General features: G+C 45.4%; 1 protein-coding gene across 1 annotated transcript in view; it reads right to left on the bottom strand.

Annotated features, from left to right (window-relative positions):
• The window catches only part of EXOC4 (exocyst complex component 4), a 1,743,085-nt gene that overhangs the window by 600,148 nt on the left and 1,116,609 nt on the right, over nucleotides 1–26,328 (bottom strand). Inside the window, exon 11 of the mRNA XM_078677470.1 lies at nucleotides 18,698–18,917. Coding sequence (XP_078533596.1) covers nucleotides 18,698–18,917 — 220 coding nt within the window. The remainder of the gene's footprint in view (nucleotides 1–18,697; nucleotides 18,918–26,328) is intronic.

The following is a 26,328-nucleotide window of genomic DNA, read 5'->3' as shown; positions in this document are numbered from 1 at the left end:
GTGCTTTAGAGGGGTTTGTTACAAGAGTTATTAGGAAGAGAGAGAATCCGGCACATACTTTATCTAGGTGGGGCTGGACTTTGTGAGTCGGTTCAGTTTCATCTTTGTTCTGGTTGAATGGTGATGAGACAGAATTTTATGCTAAGGGGTGTCAAGGTATCAAGCATGAAAGGGAAGGGATAGCCACCTACAGACATTTTAGAAGTCTGTAATTTGGCAAAGGGGTGTCCAAGTATCAAACATGAAAGGGAAGGGATTGGACATCTCTGGACAGTTCAGAGGTCTGTAATTTGGTGGTTCATGAAGGTTTAATGTGGAAGGTCAGCATTAGTAATTTAGCCACTAAGTGGTGCTCCAAGTTTGCGGTTGGGGCATAGTCCTCTTTTTGTTGCCCAGAGTGAAGAAGTATGGGCTAGACTAGGGGCAAAGTCCTTTTTTGGGAGGTAGTGGGGGGCCATATTGTATAGAGTTAGAGGAAAGATAGCTCCTGTGGGAGAAGAGAGCATGTAGCCTGACAGGGGCAGTAAATCTAAAATGGGGGCATTCGACTCGGGCCACATCAGTCATGTTCATAGGGAGTCCAAACAGCTCTGTTTCCGTAGTTGCGGATGTCTCATCCACCTGCACGCGGGGGGCTGAGCATACAATAATGGATTGCAGGTAGGGTGCAAAGCACAGACCGAGCATGCAAATCTCCAATTGTGGAAGATTGTAGAAACAAGGGAGGGAGCCTGTCACCCATGAACTCCATGCAGGGCGCTCTTAACTCACAGTTCCAAGTTAGTTTGCTTGGTTTAATAGATAGAGTACGCTGAGATTTTGAATTAAAAGAGAAATGTCCAGCTGAAGGCTGCTGCATGCAAGGGGGAAGCAGGGGAGCGTCCTTAGGAGAGAGGGTTCACCACGAGGACAGCAGCCATGATCTCTTCTAAGGTAGCAGCCCGCTCAGAGAGCTCTCGTGTATAGTAATAGGGTGGGCTCTCATCAGTGTCACAAGTGCCAAGGGCAGTTAGAATCTATTCAAAGGTGAGGGTAAGGCGCGGCAGTTGTGCATGCGTCATTCGTCTTAGCACGCCAATGATGCGGGGTGCATCATTGCACCCCTGCCTCGCATCGGGGCTGCAGGGCTGGGCTTTTGGAGGGATGTGCGCTGATAGTGATTCCTGGGAGCTTAAGGAGGGAGCTCCTTCACGATCAGTCATCTTGGATGTCCACCAAGCACCAATTACTCACTGGATGTCCACCCTCCTTAAAGACATGAAACTAAAGCACTTGCCATGGAGATAAAAGATATCGAGATGCCGAAGAGCATGTGTGGCAAGACCACACACTTGCTTTCTCATCAGCTACTTGTCTACCTTTCTTTAGTTAGGCACTATATGCATGTGAGAATTCTTAGTGGGCATGCAAACTGTTGTTAAATAACATTCGGGTAACACAGAATGATAACAATGATCCTAAGAGGCTCTGATGTCATAGACTTAAGCACCGGAGGACTAGCCATGAATGCCACAAACTGAAAGCAACTCCCTCAGAATTACAGCAAGTTAACGGGAAGCCAGTCACAAAATCTCAGAGAAACAATAAGGAAACGTTTTCCCACTCACTGGCACTCTTTAACTAACTGTTATGTAGTCTAGAATCTTTAGCATGTCATAGAATGCATGACTGCCAAGTATCACGCATCGGGTGTGACACTCGCGCATTTCAGTGCGGTGTTCCGTATCACCGCACTGAAATGCATTGTCACGCATTTTGCCGACTCGCCAGCTGGGGCCACGGGAGGCGCCTGTGCACGGCTCCTGCTGCTCCCGACTCGAGTCCGAGAGAAGTGCTGCCTGCAGCCAGTGCCAGCAGCTCCTCTAGTTCATAAATAGTTAATCATGGCTGCTCCCGAGTGATGTGTGCGATGGGGAATACTGATAATAATAATCCACATTTGTAAAGCGCACAATCACCCGTAAGGGTCTCTAGGCGCTGGGGGCCATCGGGAAGATTAAGCAAGCTATTGCCCAGAGTCACATGGTGCTGGGCTAACCTGCCGCCGGAGCCGGGGATCGAACCCTGATCCCCAGATTCCAGCGTCAGTCGCCCTGGCCGCGGCGCCACACCTCTCCCCTGATAGCGACTCGGACGCCACTAGTCCGAGGGAGAGGGGGGTAGGGGTGGGAGTGGGGAGGGGGGGCCGTCAGGGAGTAGTGCCTTGCTAGTGACGCACGTATAATCTCGGTAATTATGGTAATTTGCTCTGATTTCCCAAAAAGATTTGTGTTGCAATTGATACTTGTGCCCGGATGGGCCCTGTTGACCTGAACGGACTATATATATGCCTGGGTTTTACTGATGCCGAGTTGGGGGGGGAATGTTTGGATGTTCTTGCATTACGTTGAAGTTTTCCATTCCAAAACAAAAAGAAAAAAGTGATGATGTACTTACACCTGGCTGTTTACACGGCGTGTTTGGAGCCTTACAAAGACTACGGAGCCCATGCTTTTATTATTATATTGCCGCCCGGCCCCCGGGATGTGGGCTGAATGGCTGTGTTCTATTGGTTAACGTCCAGGTCCTCGGATCAGGGATGAGTTCCACTATGGTTTCCTCCGATGTCTACCATTTCATCACAATAAATATAAAGTGTTAAAAAAAAAATCATGGCTGCTCCCAACTCCGTGCTGAGTGAGAGCGTTGCAGCGCAGTAGGTGGCTACAATTTACCTATTACAATCCTCAGTGCTGGCGCTGTAATTTCCTGCTGTTTGACACACACAGTTGCAATTAAATACAGGGGGCAGATGGGGCCCTCAGAGCGATGCTATAACTGGCTGACACAGCCACTGGCTATAACCCGGATGTGACGCTAACTTGGTCAGGTCTTGCCGTCAGTCTGCGTCAAGTCCAGAGGAAGTACTGCAAGCTAGCACACACTGTGTGGCAGAAGCGGCAGGCCACTCAAATCGAGTGGGAGACCTTGCCGCCGTGGCGTGCTGCTGCACTGCTGTCTTCGTGCATAGCTGAGCGGCGCAAATAAAACTGCGTTGTTGGCCAACCCATAGAGGTCACCGGCGGGGACTCAGGGTCAGTGACCATGACCCCGAGTGAAATGTCACAACAGTGCCTGGTCAGGGAGACGAAGTGACGTTGCAGCGCGGCCGCCAGGACTCTGTCACTGCCTAGACTCAGTCACCAAGGAGCCTCGAGGGAAAACCGAATTCTCATGATTCGGAGTCTTGCGTGAGCCTGCCCACGTAAGTTCTATGTTGAAGTGAGTCTATAGTCAGTGTTTTATGGGTGCAGTGTACCCTAGTGTGTTTTGTTAAACAATTCCTTTTAAGGCTGCGGGCGAGCAGGCAGCAGTCTGCAGTCAGTGGGTGCCGGGCGTGTTACAGTACTGTTGCTCAGAAGCCCTGCATAGGACGTCAGCGAGCACAATATGCATCGAGTATTAGGTGCTCCTAGGCAGAGTTCTGTCCGTGCCTCTCTGACCAGTCTCAATGAGCACCTGGATTGTTCTAGCCTCAGCCTGTAAGCACTAGAGGTACAGCTCACGCAGGCGCGCAACACCCATTGGACTTAAAGGGCTTCAGCCCCCCCCGTCGTGTGTGGCAGCCCGGGATGAGACAGCTTCCCGGGCGCACACACAGCCGCACCCGAACACTTCACAGGTCTTTAAAAGACCACTTAGCATGTGAATGAGGCCTTGCTGTTGTTTCACCGCTTCTAAGAGCCCGTGCAGCTCCACTCTGCCTATTACTTACAGATTCAGCCCCCCCGAAATGTTTTCTTACCCCCCCTGAAATTGGTCTCTAGTTGGGTCTCTGAGCTCTAGTTATCCGTACTTACATTTGTTGAGAGGCTCAGCCTCTGACCCTTCTCTACAGACCATCTCCTCTACATCATTCTCTGATTGTATACACTTAACTGGTTTACATAGACATTTTCAATTTGATGACATATTATTAAAATATCACTTTTGGAGTGCAGTACAGGTGATACAAGTAATATGTTTTATGAGAAGACATGTGCATCCCGGTATCTCAGTAATGCTATATTTGAACAAGGTGGACCATTATAGTTTCACAGTTTCGTGTCATCGTAAATGTTTCATGCTCATTTGCTCTATATTGGCATGTTGTTCGTTGATTTGCACAGCTGGGATTCGATTTGGCAAGGGCCACAGGTCCTGGGGGTCAGTGTTATGCAGTGCTTAGAAGCACATTCACATCTGTAGCACAAGGCTGCACCTGTGCCTGCAGCCTGGGTGTCCTCTTACAAGTGTAAGAGGCATGGTAGGGCAGACGGAGCACCTCAGAAGCCAGGAAGTGGTACAGGACTTGGGTGCGGCAGTGTGTTTAGAAGCAGAGCGCCTCGCACATTCACACATGCGGCAAGACCCTACATTCGTTCTAAAGTGTGTCTGCAGCCTAGGTGTCCTTCTGGTGCATGAGAGAGCCACGATAGGGTGGAGGGAGTGCCCCAGAACACACAGAGGGCTGGAAATCCTGGAGGGCACTGGTGCAGGTGCTTAGAAGTCAAGCTCCTCATGCATTGACACCTAAGGGACCTTCAATTTTTGATGCTTTGCACCAGTTTTAAGATCTTCTTAGAGTTTCTCCTTGCTCAATTGAATTTAATTTCGGATATTTATATATTTCCCTCATCTTCATTGTTTGATTTTGATCGTGAGAAAGTGTCACTCATAGTCGATGAAATGTCACTCATAATTGCACTGAAATTATGAACATGTCACACATAGCAATTTGAAACCTTGGCAGCTATGATGAAGAACAAGTTACTTACCTTCGGTAACGCTTTTTCTGCTGGATACAATATCTGCCTGTGGATTCCTCACCTTGTGAATATCCCCTGCCCCAGCAGCATTCGGAAATTTTTCGTAGCTCTCCACGTCGACGAGGACGACGTCACAATAGCATGGCTCCGCTCGCAGCTCCAATGACGTCACCGGAGCCATAAGAGAGCCTCGTCTGCGTGATCACGTCAGTTCCGCCTATTTTTTTCCGTGCCTTCGAGGCAAACGGGCAGACCAACCACAAATAAAAAGTATACACAGTACATAGTACTCAAACCAATACACATAGTGTGAAATAAATGTAGTAAAACAAATAGAATAATACACTTCCCATGAAAGTAACAGATAGACATTAAAACATTGTCACTTTTGAAGGTATGCCAGGGTGGACAACGGGGAGGCGGGTGGGTCAGTGAGGAATCCACAGGCAGCTATTGTATCCACCAGAAAAAGCGTTACTGAAGGTAACTTTGTTCTTCTGATGGATACATCTGCCAGTGGATTCCTCACCTTGTGAATAGAGTCCCACAGCAGTCCCCACTCCTGGAGGAGTGTGTCCACCCTTCTATACCAAAAAGTCCTGCAGGACAGAGCGCGCAAAGTGTCCGTCCCTCCTCACTTCGGAATCTAAGCAGTAATGCTTTGCGAAAGTGTGGAGGGAGGCCCAAGTTGCCGCTCTACAAATGTCCTCCACAGGAACACCCCTAGACAAGGCAGTAGTAAAAGATTTTTCTCTGGTAGAGTGAGCTCTAATACCCTCTGGAGGATCCTTATCAGCCAAAGAGTAACAGATCTTGATACACAAGATAATCCATCTGGAAAGGGTGCGCTTGTGCACCGCTCTGCCTTTCCTGCGAACAATGAAGCCCACGAAAAGCTGGTCATCCACACAAAAGTCTTTAGTCCTATCGAGGTAAAAACTCACCGCTCTTTTAGGGTCCAAGCAGTGAAGCCGCTCCTCCTCCTTAGAAGGGTGAGGGTGAGGACAGAAGGTAGGAAGGGTAACAGGCTGCCGCAGATGGAAGAGAGTTACCACATTAGGCAGAAAAGCAGCCCTGGTCCGGAGTACCATCATTTCAGCATGAATGGTCAAGAACGGGGGTTTCGAACTCAGAGCTTGAAGCTCACTTACTCTTCTTGCCGAGGTAATGGCTACAAGAAAAACTGTCTTAAATGACAACAGTCTCAAGGGACACTTGTGCAAGGGCTCAAAGGGAGAACCCATCAAGTAGGTTAAGACAAGATTTAAGTCCCTTTGAGAAACAATAAAGGGAGTGGGCGGAAACTTGTTAGTAATGCCCTTAATTAACCTTAACACAATGGGCGATTTGAACAAGGACGACTGATCCGGCAAGCAAATGAACGCCGACAAAGCCGATAAATAGCCCTTCACAGTAGCCACAGCAAAGCCCTGCTGGGCTAGAGAGAGAGCAAACTGAAGGATGTTGGATAAACGAGCCCTCAAAGGGTCAATAGACTTCTCTCCACACCATTCGACAAATGTGGACCACCTGTAGAAATAGATAGACTTGGTGGAGTGTCGCCTGGCCGATAAAATAACATCCACCACGTCAGGCGGGAGAGAAAAAGAATTCAAGTTGAATGAAGGTGTAAGCTCTGGAGGTGGGGGTGTAGAACCTGCCCCTGTGACTGTGAGAGGAGGACTGCCCTGAGAGGGAGACGGAGCGGAGGGTGGGACGAGAGGCGAAGTAGATCTGTGTACTAGACCCTTCTTGGCCAATCCGGGGCGATCAATATAACTTGGGCTCGGTCTTGGCGAATCTTCCTCAGGACCCAAGGAATCAAGGGTCTGGGAGGAAACGCGTAAAGGAGTTGTGAACTCCAACTCAACTGAAACACGTCCCCCAACGCTCCCTGCCTCGGAAACTGGAGACTGCAGAATGACGGGCAGTGCGCATTCTCTATAATGGCAAACAGATCCACCCGAGGAGTCCCCCACGTCTGGAAGACGTGTCGAACTACCTCTGGATGAAGCCTCCACTCGTGGTCAGGGGAGAACTGTCGACTGTCCGCACGCAGGTTCAACACCCCGGCCAGATGATTTGCCATCAGACAAATCTGATGGTCCTGAACCCAGGAACAGAGACGCAGAGCCTCTCTGCGGAGACAATGCGACCCTACTCCTCCCTGCTTGTTGACGTACCACATCGCGGTAGTGTTGTCCGTCAGGACTTGAACCGACTGACCGCGAAGGGAAGGGAGGAAGGCCTTGAGCACCAAAAGTATCGCCCGCAACTCTGGAAGGTTGATGTGAAGCTACCTTTCCTCTGGAGACCAAAGACCCTTGATCTCCAGGTCCCCCAGATGAGCACCCCCACCCTAGAGTGGATGCATCCGTTATCACTGTGGCCACCGATGGAAGAAGATGGAAGGGCTTTCCTTGAGACAGATTGCCCTCCACACTCCACCAAGACAGATCCGCTGCAGTGTCTCTGCAGATCTTGATCGACTCCCTGAGATCCCCATTGTGTTGAAACCACTGCCTAGGGAGACACCACTGAAGTGCCCTCATATGCCAGCGTGCATGGTAGACCAGCAGAATGCAGGAAGCAAACAGACCGAGCAGGCGAAGGACCTTCAGGACTGGAACGACCACTTCATTGTAGAATAAAGGAATCATTTCCTGAATGTCGAGAATCCTTTGTGGAGGAGGGAATGCTCGACACACAGTAGTGTCTAGTACTGCCCCTATGAACAGGTTGCGCTGAGAGGGCACCAGGTGAGATTTGGGCACGTTTATCGAGAAACCCAATTTGTACAACAGCTGGGTTGTCACCTGCGGATGATGAAGCACCTTCTCTGGTGACTCCGCTTGGAGCAGCCAGCCGTCCAGATAGGGGAAAACTGGAATGCCCAATCTCCAGAGATGGGCTGCCACCACTGCCATCACCTTGGTGAAGACTCGAGGTGCAGTTGTAAGTCCAAACGGGAGAACCGCAAACTGATAGTGTTGCCACCCTACCGTAAAACCGAGCTACTTCCTGTGCGACTTCAGGATACCACTTTGAAAATATGCATCCTGCAAGTCGATGGACACCATCTAGTCCTCCCGTTGCAGCGCTTGAGATCCTGCGCATGGGTGAGCATCTTGAACTTCTCCTGCATCAGAAAAAGGTTCAAGTTCCTGAGATCCAGTATTTGGACGTAACCTGCCATCCTTCTTGGGAATCAGGAAATACCGGGAGTAGCATCCCTGACTCTTCTCCCGCTCCGGGACCACCTCTATTGCACCTTTCTTTAGCAATGTAAGGACTTTCTCCTGTAGAAGTAGAAGATGTTCCTCTGAACTCGCCCCTTGGCAAGGAGGGTAATTTGGAGGGAATTCCCGAAAGGGAAGGCAATACCCATTTTCCACAAGATTTAGAAACCAAAGGTCCGTAGTGACCGATTCCCAATGTTGAAGAAAATGGGTAAGCCGACCCCCCACAGGACCCACATGATCCAGGATGGTGGATCTAGGGCTGCTTTGCTGAACCGGCAATAGGAGGGGAGGTAGAGGAGGAGGAGGAGGAGGGCTGACGACCTTGTGGACGACCTCTGTTCTTGCCTCTGTAGGTCTTATACAGAGGCTTTGCTGTCCTTGAACCTCTGCAAGGCTGCATCCGCTTTTTTACCAAACAGTCCGGAGCCATCAAAAGGGAGGTCAAGAAGAGTAGCCTGTACATCCGTAGAAAAAAACGATGACCGGAACCAAGCACTTCTCCTCGTGGCAACAGAAGAACCCATGATTCTAGCAACCGAGTCCGCAGTGTCCGGACCACTCTGTATCACTTGGCGTGCAGCAGCTTGAGTATCCGCCAAGACTTGATTAAAATTCAGTCTGTCCTCTTCAAACAATTTCGGAACAATCTGCTTCGCTGAGTCCATAAGAGCATGTATGTAACGGCCCAATAAACAAGTGGCATTAGTGGACTTCAAGGCCATATTTGCTGACAAAAAGACCTTTTTAGCAGATTGATCTTAGAATCTCTATCCCCAGGGACTTGAGGAAAAGCCCCAGAAGATTTTTTAGAGCAAGCAGCTTGAACCACCAGGCTCTCAGGAGAAGGATGAGATGTAAGGAAACCCGGGTCTCCTGGAGCCGCCCTGTACCTCCTAGCGACAGACTTTGATACTGCTGGAGCTGAAAAGGGTTTACGCCAGACTTCCAACACTGGGTCAGTGATAGCATCATTAAAGGGCAATAATGGCTCAATCACAGTGGAAGGAGAATGCAGTACCTCAGTTAAAATGTTAGATTTAAACTTAGCAGTTGGAAGTTGCAGATCTAAAAGCTCTGCTGCTTTTCTAATCACTGTGTGGTAAGGAGCCACATCTTTAGAAGGAGCATCTGTATTAGGAGAAAGTTCCCACTCCGGGGACGTATCCAGTTCCACTAGCTTCCTTCAGCCCTTCATACAAGTCCTCCGACTCCTCAAGCTCACCTTCCTCCATTTCCTCTTCTGCCTGATAATGTTGTTCCTCCAAAATTCTCTGCGCCTCTCGCCTCAACCTCATCCTCTGAATCGGCGGAGCCAGACGCGACTCCGACGGATCCGAAGCCGCCGTCGAACCTGGATGCACAAGCGGAGTCGAACGAGGTCGAACTGAAGGCGCTGGAGAGGAAGGATACGTCGTCGATGTCCTCGGCGCCGCAAAATGCCAGGACGGAGCCGCAGGTAAAAACTGCATAAATGGAGCTTGAGCATAAGCCTGAGGCACTCCCATGTTAAAGGCCATTGGACCCATGGGACCCAAAGGCGCTCCAGAGGGGTTCATGGCTCAAGTGAAGACTCCATACATTGCATTTAAGTAATGCGATGGATCTGTACCCGGGCCAGGGAAAGGTGGGTAGGCCCCCGGGACCGCATCCAATTGAGGCGTTACCGGACTCGGGCCAACCGGCGCCGACGGTGGAGCCAATGGAACGGCAGACTCTTCAGGAACTGGAGCTTCATCTACCGGGACAGGAGACTGAACCGGCATCAGAGAGTGAACCGGAGATCTTTCAGGCGAAGCCAAACGAACTGGAGCTACCTGATTCGAGCCTGAAGGAGATGGTGAAACGAAGTCCTAATGATGTCGAGGAGCTGGCGAAGTCGACTTCGGAGCCTCATCCTTATCAGAACGGCGCAGAGAGCCGTGTCTCTTCTTTTTCTTGTGCTTCTTCGACTTCGACGCATGACCAGATGTCGACCTCGACCTGGATCTTGATCTCCTTCGACCTCTCTTTTCCTTTCTCATCTTCGCCATAAAGAGTTTGGCCTCTCTTTCCTTTAAAGCTTTTTTTTAAATTAAAAAAAAAAAAAAATTATATATTTTTTTATTGATTATAACACAAGAGTAGAAATGTACATATCGGGTATCATCCGGTGAAACATAGTACAGTGGTGAAAGGGCAAATGAATTGAGGAGAAACATTACAATCGTAGGCATCTGAAATTATCAATACCAGTTTAGAGCTGGGTCAAAACAATGCAATGCAGATAACCATAAGCAAACCTCATCGGAACCCGCCCACCAAGGATACAGGATACGAAGATTGGACACTCGACACCCAGATATGAGGAACGCAAGGCTCAGGAGAATATGCCACATCTCTTGTGAAGAAGGGAAAAGGGAAAAAGAAAGGTCATAGAACAAAATAAAGGAAACCTTTTTGTTTTTAAATCAACCCCCCACCCTGCACCCCTGCAGATGGCTACAACCTAACCCCACTAGCAGCGTGCCTGACGCCCCCTAAACTACACCCCAAGGAAGGGAAAAGACGGAGGAGGAGATGTCTTACAATACGATACGGGCTCCCGGACTCCCCCACCCCCCGCCAAAAGCAGACATCCCCCATCGTAGTACTAAGCGAGTTAAAGCAAACTAATAAGCAAACCGAGAGGGGAGTCACCAAAAGAGAAAAGACCTTCCCGCCCAACCCCCGGCACAACAGAGGCAGCAAATCCCAGTTCGAACATTATCATTGTACCAAACCCAGACAATCAGAATTACATCTGGCCCTCACTCCCTCCGATACAACCCAGCAGAGCCAAAAGATAGTCAATGTACCGAATTCAAACAGTCAAATTCAGCCCAGGCCCTTACGATCAATCGCACAAACCCCATCCGGTAGGACCAATATAGTAGCAAAAGAGTCAAAACGTTGTAGAAAAAGGAGATCAATATAGTCTGAAAAGGTCAAAAAAGTTAAGTTTCGAAGTCCACCAGGTGCACGAAAGTCAGTCCAAAAAGCATTAACGGAGGGCTCCAGAAACAAAGGAAGAAATGAGTCCTGTGCGGGCGATAACTTTGCCGATCTTGCTGGTTGTTCAGGGGCTCCAGTAGCGCACCGCTGTAGTTGCGCAGATACAATTGGCACCAGGGTACGATTATGTTCGGGGTTCTCCTCTCGAGTTAGATCAGGCTTCGCGGGGGTCACCGTATGTTGCAGGTCTGACACAAGGCTGGAGTCCGGTCTCAAACAAACAATCTCGATGCTTACAGTCAAGTTGTGGAGAGCAGCCGCCATTTGCTGGTGAAGAGCCCCGATGGCGGCCATTACGGTCCCCAGTGTCGGTCCACACATCATCCGATCCATCTCCGCTCGGACGATAACAAAGCAGGTCCTCAACCCCGGAGGCCGGCTACTCCGGGGAAACCAACAGGAGCGGGGTGGACGGAGACGACCGGCGACTTACAGGCTTGGCGCTCTGTACACCGCCGCCGAGAGCGGGGGCCCCACCCGCGGACCCCGAGGACTACAGCAAGGTCCGGGGATCCGGCCCCCCACCCACAGCAGCAACCACGTCTCGTCGCCGTCTGCCTAGTATTCGCCGGGACCAGAGGCCACCACCAGGATCGAGAATACGTTCCACTCTGGTGAGCCCGGACTCCACCGGGTACCCGCGGCCGATGTTCTTCAACTGAAACCCGGCTGGGTCAGTACTCGAGGCCCCGGCTCACACACTGGAGTAGGCCCGAAAATGAAAGACGGTGTAACTTCATCGATAAAAGCAATAAAAACTCCGGGATTGCCCCCCTGGGCTCTGCAACGATTCGGACACACAGGAGTCTGGCGGGAGGTCAGGATGAAGTTCAGGATAGGTCCGCCAGCGACGGAGGTCGACGGAGCCTATGCGGCCATCTTGGTTGCTAGCGTAGCTCCTCCTCCTTTAAAGCTTTAGGGTTCATCTTGCGACAGCAAGAACAACCCTCGACATCATGGTCCGACGATAAACACCAGACACGGTTTTCGTGGGGGTTGGTGATTGACATATGACCCCCACACTCTCTACAGGGTTTGAAACCCGATTTACTCGAAGACATCTTGAAAAGGAAACAAAAAGAACAAGCCAAAAAGGCAAAGTAACCACACAAGTATGGAGAGCAAAACCAGAAAACCATTAGCGTCGACGGCGCGGAAAAAAGGGAACTGACGTCATCACGCCGATGAGGCTCTCTTATGGCTCCGGTGACGTCAGCGGAGCCGCGAGCGGAGCCATGCTATTGTGACGTCGTCCTCGTCGGCGTGGAGAGCTACAAAAAGTTTCCAAATGCTGCTGGCGCAGAGGATATTCACAAGGTGAGGAATCCACTGGCAGATGAATCCATCAGAGCTCAAAAGTTTCCTATTTACCACCAATTAGTGTAGATTGGAACCTGCTTCTCTCATGCTCAGAACATTCCAACTGGTTAACTTTTGTTTATTTATTATTTTTTGTAATTCTCTTACTACACCTTCATTCCTTATATTGGACAGCCTTTCAAAATGGTTCAGCTTTAAACCATGTGTACTCTGCTGCTACATGACTATGGAAACTTGCATCCAGGTGTCCAGCCCAGCATCTCATGTAGGCAGTCTCTTTTGCAGCTTTAGCTTGCTTTTTTCTAAAACTCTCCTTTACTCAGTGGCAACTAGTCAGCTAGCAGGCAAGAGGAAGAGCAGGAGGACGGCCTTCCCCAAGTCTCTGACTTGGGGAAGGCCGTCCTGAATCAATCCTGAAGAGCAGTAGGCATAAAAGAAGCAGAAGTACCTGAAAGCATTGGTTCTGCCTTGGTAGCTTTCATGGAATCGCTCAACAGTCCTATTAAAAAGCCTCTGGTGCAAACGTTGAGCCCTCAGGAGTACTGCTCAGTATGAGTGATCTGCCTACGGAGAATAGAGCATGCAATGAAGAGTCCCTGTTTCAGAGGTGGTGGACAACACAGGTGCATCCCTGACAAAAGCTGCAAGCAATGCTTAGCCTCCCACTGATCCAGCTGAAGGATTGGTCACAAATGTTCTTTGACCTTTCCTCAATCTACTTCCTGGATGTGGTAAGTTATTATCATGTCTGGCACAAATGAAACCTCGTTGCCTTCTTGCTCCTGGACTATATGGAAAAGGAGTACAAGTTCATGTTCCACCTGAGTAAGAAAATGTATAAACAGGAGGTACCCTTATACCAACACAGTAAAGGATTACAACCAAAATATCAAAATGTACATTACGTTGGTCTCATTCAATGTAATATACATATGTAGTATTGTTTTGAAGCATCAAACAATGAGTATTCACATATAACATAAATAATATTGCAGCCGTCGCAGTGTTCAAATTGTGGTATGAACAATACAATAGTCTGTGAGCATATAGCAAGCGAGGTTCTGCCTTCTTAATCTTACACAATTGAATTGGTGAAGACAATGATTAAATGCCAAATAAATTGAGGCTCCAAGTATAATTTGTCTATACAGTCCCAATGAATGAGACCAATGGAACACACATCTCAAATATTCCAACTAGGCAAGGAGGCAGCAGAGTCGCAGCTGCTGATGTCCTATGAACTCATTGATGTGGTTGCCAGGACCGTGAATCCCAATAGGTCTGTGCAGTGGTTATAATATCTCAAGGAGCCACATGGCCAGAAGAAAATCATCGGTTTCAAACATGTCCAATCATACACTGAAGAAGATCCTCTATCAATACAAGATGCACCTGGTAAATGGGCACTCAGATACCAGCTAAATCTTCTGATCTTATTTAGTAGGCAAAGGCCTTCTAGTCTTTTAGGGCTCTGGAGTCATTTTAGCCAAAGAACCCAGCTTGATCGCCTTTTCTTTAAGAAGCAGGCAGACGAAGATGAAATGGTTTGGGGGAAAGAACATGCCTATTCTCCCAATTTCAAATAAGACTAAGCAGTCCCAGTGAGTTTTTTGTGGGCTCACATTGCATCAACACAAAAGGCTCAGACCATGCCAGTGTGGTGAAGTCCTTACATTCATAATTACTGACTGACGAAGAAGGTGATGTTCGATAACTGCCACAACCCTCATCACAGTCAGCATACCAAGAACCTTTGAATGAGGTAGAGGCTCCTCCCATTACAAGAAGTTAAGTCAGTCCCACCTCCAGAAAGGGGGCAGAGGTTCTATATCTATCACTTTTTAGTGATTCTTAGTGAAGAAAAAGGGAACATGGTTTCTTCCCATGTAAAAGGTCGGAATGCTAACTTTGGTTCAGGTTTTGATGACTGCATAACACAACATGAGAATGGGGTCAGTGAACATTCAGGACTCCTACATTCAAGGATCCATCCTAAAGGAGAACAGGAAGTAAGTTTGATTGACAGTGGGAAAAGAACACTAACAGTACAGTACAGAAGATTACCATTCTGTGTCAATGCTGGCTTTTAGAACTTCACCAACATCAGTTACACACCTTTCTGCACTAGTAGATTCACTGCCACCTCTACATAGAGTAATTTGAGCTGCTCCCAAATACACCGTAAGTCAATTCAATCACTTCCTTTGAGAACCCTTTAAGCTTTGCCTCTTAATCAATATCCCAAATTCCTTTCATGTCTCCTCCAAGTTGCTGCAGTTCACATATGCAATATTGGACTCCAACCTGGTGAGTCATTCCAATCTTCTGAAATCTTGACGAACAAGATTGTTTCAACGTGGTTGTTCGAGAGACCTCTGGGAATGCAGATGTCCTGCACGGGGGTGGTGCATCAAGCCAAGCCCCACGTGCATACCCTGCAATTGCATTTAGAGAAGCACAAAAAACAGTTGCAAGAAGAGCAGTCAAAATTAAACCCTGTCTCCTCATCTTGGCCTTAACTTTGAAACGGTGGTGCCACTCTCTCAGCTTCTTGGTGGGATACCCATTTCCCCAGAGGTGTCCAGTCCAAGAAGAACGGGAGGGTGCTTCACTCCTTAGTTATATGAGTCAGCTTGGATGCATGGTTCTGGAGAAGATGTACTTTCATCATCTAGCCCTCTTTTCAGAGAACCTGAAAACTGAGGCACCCACAAGAAATCCTCTACCAGAACCCAGCACAAGAGCAGATTGGTAAGGTACTGCCAATGGAATGGAAAGTCAACCTGCTCACATGTTCACTATATGATATAATGTCCTCTTAGTGTCACATGGTGGTTGCACAAATATAGATGGGAACCTGTAAGACCTACCTTCAGGTCAAAACAGGACTTGGAATATCTTCTATATAGATGAGACTGTAAGACACCTGCACTTCTTTTCTATTGTATAGCACCCTGCTGCCTCCTGGGAACTTATACAATGGAGGCACAAGCCCTTAGAGCACAAATGCCCAAAATGGCAACAAATTAATCAAACCAATAATAGTTATCAAATGACGGATGTCATTAAAATCTGGTGGACTTTTGTTTAACTATGGGTATCCCAAAAACATCAAACGTTGAAACCCTCTTCTCCCTTACTACATTTGAATAGTGTAACCAATTTGCATCTAATTTGGCTGTATCAGCGATCAAATTTTGAACAGTGTTTCTGTTACATTTGGAGAAAATGAGGCAAGGGTGGGCAATGTTATGGAGTCCCATAAAAGGGATTCCCTGTAAATTGAGGTTTCGACAATAACTATACTGTACTTCTTCAATAAACATATAGAAACACAGCGAAGTACATAGTAAAGAGAAGAACCAAGATAAAGAAATCATCAATACAAACACACAAAATATCAACTATAATTGCAAACAATAACACTGGCAATCAATATGTTGTTTTCGCAACACTACAGTGATCCCGATCATTCTGTTGATCATAATACCATTAGAGAAAAATGAGGACCACATGCCTCCCACCAACAAGTTTAACTTGTAATGTAACATAAGATGGATTTGTAGAGCACTGCTTCTTCCCGTGAGGTTCTCAAGGCGCTGAACTAGTACTACACAATTCACAAGTTCACTATCTGATCACAATCTCTAGGAAAAATACAAGAACACAAAATGCAGTGTAGCCACAGCATGACCCATGGTGATTTGAGTCAAAATCTTCAAAGCGCCAGGGTTAGGTTCCAGCTTTTATTCACAGGCCTTAGCAGTAGGGAGGAAGCCCAGTGGCATCAAGAGCGGTGTACTTTCTCAATTAGAAAGTCTAGCCAGTCAGTTACTAGAAATTATGCTGGGAACCGCAGACTCGCCTCGCTCAAGTAATGCATTCTAGGGGACGGTGCTTATGTGATACCCAGTTACTACACTCCATAGGGATCAGGAGTGGCAGGAAACTTTGCAAATTCATTTCAATAAGGCTCTGAAACAAAGAAGCAAGGGAGGAAGAAGTGAAGAGTGGACTGACCCTTTTGTATTGCTCTAGACAGTTACAAGCTTTTGTCTTACATTCAGGTTTCAAACAATAGATGTGAGTGATCATCCACAGCTAACCTTAAAGACACAAGAGTGCACCAAAGGTGATTGTGACATGTCTCCTGTCCGCACTTGTACCTTTTGTACCTAATCATTATTGCAATCACAATCCAAATAATGTTTTGAACATTAACTTTTATTAAAAAGTAATAAACACAAAGGGGTGCTGTCCTAGAAGAAGTCACAGGCATCAGCTTACATGGCAGGCCAATGGACATCACCTGGGGGTGCAGCTACGGTCTTCAAAAAATATATGACTGTAGCCACCAGCCAGGGCATAGGGAGTAAAGTCATGGGGTACACCGTAGAGATCTTCAGGTATTTCTTTGGATTAGAACATATAATGGGACAAGGCACAAAGGCAGTGTTGGGACAGCTGGCAAGATCAACTGGTTACATTAGTTCTACTTGCAAGAACTATGCAGCAGGGAGAGGGGCAACCCCTTCAATGGAGTGGTAGAATGGAGAATTATAATTATAATTCTCAACGGCTACAACCACATTCTATGCATTTTGGAAAATGGGGGTATATTAAACTCCAAGGAAACTAGAACTGAAGGGTTGCAGCGTACTCAGAAGGCCGTCTAAAATGACCTCAGGTTAACCACTCAGTTCAAGAGGGGTAGAAGCTCCTCCAGACAGACCCTATAACACTGCTAAAGTATCTTCAGGGAAATAAGAAAAGACATTTTCAAATAAGCATATTCAATATAATTGTGATCCTACAACATGTACAAATGTAGTGATCGTTATGCACCACTTAGTGCCGTAAAGATCCGCGACTCTAGTGTGATAGGGTCAAGCACAACAGCACATGCATTCATTAAATATTTCTCTGCATTACCTCTGAATCGGTGCACGGTCTTGGCCCTACTTACTTCTCTCAATGTGGGTACTTTGGACTACCTTGGAACAGTGACGCCTGGTATTTGAAGAAGGTGGAGGGGGGAATGATATAATAAAAAATACACACTTACTTATCTGCCGCTGCCGCCGCTGTCGCCCCCGCCTTCTCCTCCTCTTGGTCCTCTTCCCTGCTTCCAGAGCAGAAAGCAGGATGCACCCAACCTCCTGATAGCCAATCACAACGCTGCAATGCAGCATTGTGATTGGTCTGAGCGCCATGGATCGGCGCTCAGCCACAGAATGTAAGGCTGGGCATGTTCTCCATGCAGGTTGTAATGCAACCTGCATGGAGAACATGCAAAGTGCGCATGAATAGTTGGACAGCCCCAGAGGGCCGGCCAATCATTCATGCACACTTTAGGGAGTACAAATCACTCCTCCTCTCCACTGTCAGCCGAGCAGCCCCGCCCGCCCCATCCCACCAGCAAAGATGCCGCAAGAAGGAAAAAATAAAATGATAATAAGAGTCATTATCATTTTATTTTTCCTTTAGTGACACTGCTTAAAAGCAGTGGGGCGCACAGCCTTGGAATACTCAGCTGCCGGACATTTTTCTTTCCCGCACCATTTGTGGCATTCACTATTGACTTAAACCTTTCTCATACTTTTAACTGTCTTGCTAGATATTACTTCATTGGCATATCATTCTCACACTTCAAAGTGCATGAACTGATGTTTGTGCAACGTGGTCTGCTTTTGTGTTATACCTTCATGTTTTATGTCTCTGAAAGACAGTGCTTATTGTAAGTCTCGATAAGGACAATGCTTCAATTGCGACTAATTAAACATGTTTCTTGTACCACAAACATGGAGATCGAAATCACTCGAGTTTCCAAGAACATTTTAACAGGAAGAAAAAGAGTAAATAAATCTTGACCAAACTTCAAGGTTTTTAAAAGAACTTATAGGTTGGAAAATTGAGGAAAGCCTGATGTGCATTTCAGAAGCACCTCTTTACCATTGACCAGGACAACATTTTTATGAGAAGGAAAAGTGGAATCACAGCCCAGAGAGTATCCTCAACCAACTCTAACTGCTTGTGAAATCAGAGCAAGACAACAGTAACACTAAATATACAGACTACTTTGCAGTCTTTCTGTATGAGGGCCAATCTTGGATAAAATACGTAGCCGTTTCAGCAATTGGAATTCTCATGGTACCGCTGGCACGAAATTAAACTAATCTCATAGTAATTTTGTCTTAGTGGATCCAATGTCTATGTCAGAAAAAACCTTATGTCATTTTGCATGTGTCCCTTCTGCCAATTAAACAAGTAGATACATTTGTCAATTTGTCAAAATGTTGATGCCAAATGTCACAATACCTGCAAGAGTGGCCGCTGGACCGCCAAGGACTTCATAGTGTCAGCATTGGCCAGTATCTTCAGAGGGTCGGACACTTTGGTGGCTCCTTCAATTTCCTTGTTGATCTCAGCCAGAACTTGGCTTAGAAAGATGTTCTTGATATAGACTGTGAGAAACTCTCGAAGTGGGCACGCCTTGGTGGGGCCTGGTCCCATTGCATGCTCGATTTCGTGGATAAACCTGAAGAAAGAGTGACAGTAACATTAATGTTCATGCGCTCTCAAAGCCTTTTCTGTGGGCATTAAAAAATGTTGAAGACTGAAGCTGTTTTACACTGTAGAAAACCAGACAAATGATGCATTTCATATTAATTATTTATAATGTTATTTTAAAGTATTTTGAGCGGTCCAAGTGATGACTGGTGTATTTGGAAAGAGATTTAACATCATGGAAAAGTTGCAGCTTAGTTCCGTTGCACTCTCTGTTCATCTTAAAAATATGGCCTTCCTCTATCTAATACCCATCAGAATTTAGCTTGTTCCTGGCAGCTGTTGGATTTACCAATCAGCTGAGGATGGCTTTTGTGGCTAGAAGTGACATGACCATTTATGATACCTATTATGCTTTGAATAAACATAAATTATTCAATTCACTCATGAGTAGCCACTAACAGTAAGAAGTGTACACAGGCCAAAATAAAATTAAACTAGCTGAAACTAATTGAGTCTGCACATTCTGAACCTTTACGAATTAACAAGCTTGATTCCTAGAACATTTTAAGTCGCTTCAAGTACCCGAAGAGACCTAGAACATTCTACCTCGTGTACTGAGTAAGAACAAGAAAAGGGTATTTTATTAGTAAATGTTGAAGGAATCCTTACTTAGCAGAAACTCAAATGTTTGCTAAGCTTCACAGATCTTTAATACAAGAGGTACAAACGAGGAAGGACTTCAGAGGCAAAGGCCCTAATTCAGGAACAATCAGTTGATTTAATGCTTAAGAAGTCAAGTAATTGTGATTAAAAAAACAACAACAACAAAAAAACAGTATCTGTAGACCTCTTGGAAAGTCATAGAGAGGTATTTCTTCCTGTAAAGCTGGATAGCATTTACTTAACATGATAAGGGGGTTTATATATTATACTTAGCGCATAGGGGCAGCTTTGCACTTTACATAAGACAGGACCTATCTGCTGATTTGTGCAGGTTACTGAGACATGGAAAGGCTTTAACAAAAGCTTGCAGCCATAACATGAATGCAGGCCGGGGTAGATCCTTACAGTGGTTGGGGCAGAATAGGGATGAGGCCTGTTTTCTTGCATTCTCTTTCATTATCTTGTGGACCTTTATTTAGTTTAGAGTTATACAGCGTGTGATACGCATATGGCCAGAGAGCTAAACTTTTAGTTAGGGAGTACAATTTACTGGTCTAGGTGATCTTGATGATCACACAGTGATTCGAAATTGATGCATGCTGGGATGGAAGGCAGTAAAAATGCTTGGGGTGGCGGCCATTAAATAGTGATGAACAGTGCACCAGCATGGAAAACTTCCTCCAGGGAAGTTAGGGTTGATTCCAGGAAGTTGGTGAGATTGCACAGACCCCTAAAATTTGTATGGGTAAGTTTAAGAAGTGTAGAGTAGCATGTGCGTATGTGTGGACGAAGGGTGTGGTCCAGGATCAGAGGCATCTTTGTCTTGGTGTTTTTCTTTGAAGTTGCCTTGTAAGAGAACCCCTCTGTAATCCAGGAACTTGCCATTCAGGAGGTGCTGGGAGGCCTTTGAGTTCAATATTAAAGCCAGTCTAAGATCTGGAGCTAGAGCTTGCCACTGTTGGTGAGAATAAACACCATGTTGGTTGGATTAGGTTTATGCTATCCACTGATGGTCACTAATACGAGTGCGGAAGTATACATCGCCATCTCTTCACCCATGACCTCTCACGATGGAGTGTATGTTATATCATGTTAAGTCCTTTATTACTGAAGCCTATCACAAGGCGTTTCGTTGATCATGCTCTTGCTACTTTATTACATCTCCAATGAGATGTCCAAAAGTATTTTGGAAGACATATTAATAAACAACAGTTTTAAAAAACCCACATTCAGTATAAAGCAAAATATTTTCTGAAAAAATACTCAAAACAAAAATATATTCTATAAACAAATGTAGTATCTTGCATAAAGGGAAGCACTGCCTACAGTAATATTAAACATCTGGATAACCAAGGCTTTTAGGAGTAAGGACCAGATGTACTGACTTTCCAGTTGATAAAAGCAGTCACAATTTTTGCGACCAGAAACTTAGTTTGTGTAATGACCTATGTATTAATGGATCAGTCCACATTTTTCTGAATCGCAATGAGTGGCATTATGGCTTAATGAGTATACATTATGGAGGTAGTGATTTGAAACTCACTACGATTGGTTAAAATCACAGGGATGATAGGCTACAAGGGTTAGCAGACCCTGTGACTGCTCTTCAAAAACAGAAACTTTTTTAAAGCAGCCTAATTTCTTCAGAGGAAACGTGTTTTTTTTTCTTCTTTTTTGAAAAGTTTGAGTGAGAGATAACGGTGGTTCCCTGGATCACGGACTACTCCTGAAACTTCCCTTCCTGTCTGCAAATAAGTTACCACCTCAACTTTGGAGTCTGTAACTTATCAATGGTTTGAGACTGGAATTCCGGTCACAAACCATTGATACATAGGATACATGGCCACAGCACAACCCTTCCAAATACAGATTTGGATACCCATTCTTGGAATCAGTAATGCTTTACCGGCTCCTAAAATTGGTTTACTACATATAAAAAACTTTTTAGCAGTTGCAAACCCACACATTTCGCGAATTGCAAAATTTGCAGCTGCTAAGGTTTAATGCATGTGGCATAGAACGATGAAAGAAAATAGAGAAGATGAGGTTATAGTGAAGAATTAGGTGTTGAAGGGTAAAATAGAGACAATAGCTCTCAGGGGATTCATTTACATTATATATGGTACCAAGAATGAGATAATAGAAAACTGACACGTGAAAGTGAAATAGCTGCCTTACAGATCTAGGCATAATGACTAAATAGACTCAATATTATAATTCAGTAGATTTCTAATTGACAATGTTTCTGGTATCTCGTATTTCTTTTTATGGTCTCGCTCACCAAATAATTTTGTGAGTATAACTAGAGAGTGGCTTTTTCTCTGCCCACATGTTGGGAGCCAGGAGTACATGGCTTGATTGAGAAGACGTTGTGTGCTTTCACAAAAAAAAAATACTTGACCTCCACACAGCTGTGATCATTTTGTTCCTTTATCTAGCTGCCTAATCTTATCAGGTGCCCACACATGACACTCGAATTCTATTAAAGTGTCTTCTATAACTAGATAATTTATGTTTTTTTCCTCTGGCAGCATCACAGGTGGGAGGATGGCAGTCATTAATCTACATGTTATTTGAGGTCTGGCTTGACAGTGCAACGGTCACCTGACCTTTTAACCTACACCAATATTAATCTACCTCATCTTTGCTTCCACTCCAATACATATCTATATATCTATTCCCATGCTATTTGTTTGCAATGCTTCACATTAGCATACAAAATGTCTTTAAAGCCAGATCTATTTGCATTTGCAATGCTTGTTTTAATATAAGACACATATCTGTCTTTCATTTGCACTAACAATTAAACATGATTGGTAATTCTAGGCTGTGAAAATATGAGCATCAGCAATTACAATATTTGGCTGTTTTTTTGGACGGGCAGAGGGTGCTACTGTGCATCTAAGTGCAAAGTATCCATTCTGTATTTTAGACATAAAAAAGCATACCCAGGTTTTTATTAGTAATCGAAATTTCACAGAGGTCATTTCACTACATGAGGTGTCAAAACAACGGACCCACATCCCCACCACCCGCTTCCAAACTCATTTAGAATTCAATATAAAAAAAATTATGGTGGGTAGGGTCGCAAACTAATGTGTCTAGAATTAATAATCGCTGGGAGAGTAATAAAGAATGCTTTGAATTAAGTTCATGGTATGATAAAGTTGTTGTCATTTACAAATGAGACAATGGACTTTCCTATGGAAAAATATTGCTTGACTAGTGACTACCTTGTGGATTGAAGACGGATATGACTGTTATGCTACTTACCAATACGATGTCTTAACGTGTTGTCAAACTAATAAAAATGTTTTTTTTTTTTTTAATGATAACGTTGTTGTCATCACCAGCCTGTTGCTAGAGGGCTGAGAGCAGCCATTAGTCTTAGATTCACACCCGATTCTATTCTGTATTTTGAGAAGACCCCACTGTAAGATGGCGGGTGACTATCGCCTCCTCACCTCCGAAGTCTCACTCTCACATACGAACACTAATCCCGCTCAATGCCTCAAGATCTTTGGAACATACAATAGTGCACAGCAGCCTTGCAGGAAGAACGTTACAACCCAGAGATAGACAGCAGCAGACACCAGAGAGGAATTCAAAAGCGACACGCGCCCGCCATTATACAAATGCAACCTGTTTTATCTTCTCATGAAAGCATTCCGAGTGATTTGTGACTTCAATTAAGTGTTCCCTCTAGACAGAGAAGCACTTTCCACAAAATTAAGTACCCTTTTTGTAAATGACAGCCATTTGGATAAATACGCATGTTATTGAGGAGAGAAAAAGACACTTTAGCGCTTCTATTTTTCTTCTACTTTCTCTACGTTGTCAAACAACAAACTCAGTAGGCTGAGCACCATGTTCAGGGCAGGGACACAATTGAAATGCCTGATAAATGGCAAAACTGCCATACAATTCCAGACATTGCCCTTGTGAGAAAGCACACAAGGCAAATTAAAAAAAGATACAGTCGTAATGTTTAGTGAAGCAATGGAACTCTTCTGGGAGAGTCTGAGTCAGCGACCTTTCTCAGCACAGGTCAAAATAGGGGAGAGAGGTCAACTTCATACCTGTTGGACTTGACCCTTTCTGCAGAATCATCCCTAAACTTTTTGCCTACACCCTCCAGGTTACTGAACATGTTTTTGTTGGCTTTATGACTCTACACACTCTGCCACTAACTAATGCCAAAGTGCTTGTGCTCTCTCCTTGAACATGGTAAAATTGGCTTATACCCAAGGCCATATTTAATTTACTTCTAAATCCCTAGTAAGGTGGGAATACGCGTGCCTACGGCCTGTAAATTAAATGCTACTAGTGGGCTTGCAGCACTGATTGTGTATCTAAAAAGTCAGATATGTACCTTTAAGTTTTACATGTCGTCGTAGTGAAAACCTCTCAAATTCGTATAAAAAAAAATATCAACTTCATTATAACATTTTCAAACATTATACCCAACACCGTTGCTACCATTAGTCGAGTTACAGAGAGAGGATTTCACTGCGAGGCTATACCAACGCTGCATCAACAAAACATGAGTGGAACGATTCTGCTTTTAACAAACAACAGTAACACACAAAATGACATGTCATATACAAGTACAAGCAATGATGGCCTTCGGAGTACATAAAGCAGGGACTTGGAGGCATGCTGATAACTAAGCTCTGCAATAAAGGAGAGGGATGGAAGAGGCAAAGGGCGGGGCGATCTCAGACTGCCTGCTTCATGTGGCATTGGGTGTCTCATCAGGGGATAGAGGACCATGTGTGTTATTACTGCTGTCCTTCTTGACAAATATGGGCCACATTGTCATACATACATACATACATCTCAGAGTGCACCGCAGTGGTAGTCCGGACATGGAAGCAGGTGCTGCAGAGAATGGGAGTGGTGGACAGGCTGGCCCTGGAGGGAGACACCATTGTGGGAGTACAGACCCTCATGGAGTTGCGCAGTGTGGAAGGACCCGGCAGTGGCACATACTGGATACCTCAAAGCTGGGGGCCTGAAAGTGAAGCTGTAATGGTTGACACTTGAAAAACTGCAGGGGCAGTACGACTTACCAAGGGGCCAATTTTTACACTTTATCCAGGTGCGGGAGATCCATCAACGCCTGATTGACTGAGTCCATGATCTAGAGGAGGAGAACCTCTTGGAATACAGTGTTGGCCTCCCAAATGCAAATTAGTCTTGACCCTGTTCCCCATGGGAACAGTCCAGCCCGAAATGCAAGGCCAGGTCCTCCCTGGACCAGAAACAAGCATCCTGGGACCGGTTTTGGGGCAATACCAGAGAGGACCTGGCCTGGCAGTTCAGGTGGGAGAGTTCCCATTGGGAACAGGGTCAAGGATGATTTTCATATGGCTGGGTCCAAACTAGAATGGCGTGGCGAGCAAAATAACGATGGATTAAACCCATATCTGTGACTGGGGGTTAATGTTTGACAATGTTCAACATTCCGTCCATCATCTTTTTTGTGTTGCATTTTTACCCTAAGTGGGAAAGGAATGCCCAGAAGTGGGTCCAGTGCTCACTATGCCACCAGTTTCAAGCTAGCCTGGCTGATGAGAGGTGATGTCCTGAACCTGGTGATTGTAGTCGACTTGCACTCCGTAGTGGTCAGCCTGAAAGTGTAACGTAGACCCAGTTCAGTTTGACCAGATAGCCGCGGTTGGCGCTTGGTGCTTTTTGGTGCTATTTTTCACTTAAATCTTTAAAAGTTCATAACTCCAGTTATACTGATTGGATTGTTGTCATTGTGGTCTTATTTTTATTTATTAATTACTGCTCTTGTTTTTAACTTGGTGCGCGAAACTTTTTGTGTGGTGTTTTCACATTGCATGAAGCGTTGCACAAATATTCTACACATTGCCTCTAAGTTAAGCCTGACTGCTCTGTGACAAGCTAACAGAGAGTTGAGCACTTGGGATTGGCTTGTGCACCATCCTGACAAGGATCGTGATTTCTACTTGACCAGGGCTCACACCCCAACCAACCATCAACCCAATTTCTTACAAAATCCTTATACCTACCTAATTGCAGCTGTCTGCAGAAATCCTTATTGAACAGGTCATTCACTATGTACAGTGGGTCAACACCATGACTTACCTCCTTAGTTGCATGCGGAACAAAGTGCAAGCCATTAAGAAATTGTACAGTTTATATAGCATAAGGTAAACATCGTTGCATATAAATAAGCAAAAGTTACTTCACAGGTATTCACAGTGTTTTTCTTACTGCAAAGACACAAGCAAATATGCACTTCACAGCAATGAGTCAGTACTAGCTGTAGAAGGTATTAAAACCACTTAATGCATCTTAGAGAAGAGGCCATATTATATGAGGATCAAAGAAAGGCTAGCAGAGACGTGCTAGTGCTCAACAAAATCTTATAGTCATCAGTAAGCAGAAGTAAGTACCGATCTTCAGTTGTCATTTGCCCCTGTTGGAATTCAGTGGCATTGCGTTTTCATCCCAGGAGTCAGTAAGGTTCTCTGTTCGGAGATTTTTTTATTTGTTGCATCTCTAATTAGGTCTGAATTGTTATCGGCACCCAATGATTGTCAGTTCTTTATGGAGTTAGGTACATGAGAATTTATTTGTGGATTAGAACTTTGAGGATATTGTTTCTTCTCCTGTGATGGAAGAAGAAAAACTCGTGGACTAGGCTGGAAGACATCTAGCATGTTTTTTCAGTTAATTAACGAAAATATTTTCAGCTATTGTGGATGTTGGGTAGTGGCATAAACATGAGTCAGTATTGGTAT

The sequence above is a fragment of the Lissotriton helveticus genome, chromosome 1_1, assembly GCF_964261635.1.
Source record: "Lissotriton helveticus chromosome 1_1, aLisHel1.1, whole genome shotgun sequence".
NCBI classification, from domain to species: Eukaryota; Metazoa; Chordata; class Amphibia; order Caudata; family Salamandridae; genus Lissotriton; species Lissotriton helveticus.
This window is presented reverse-complemented; position numbering and strand designations above follow the sequence as displayed.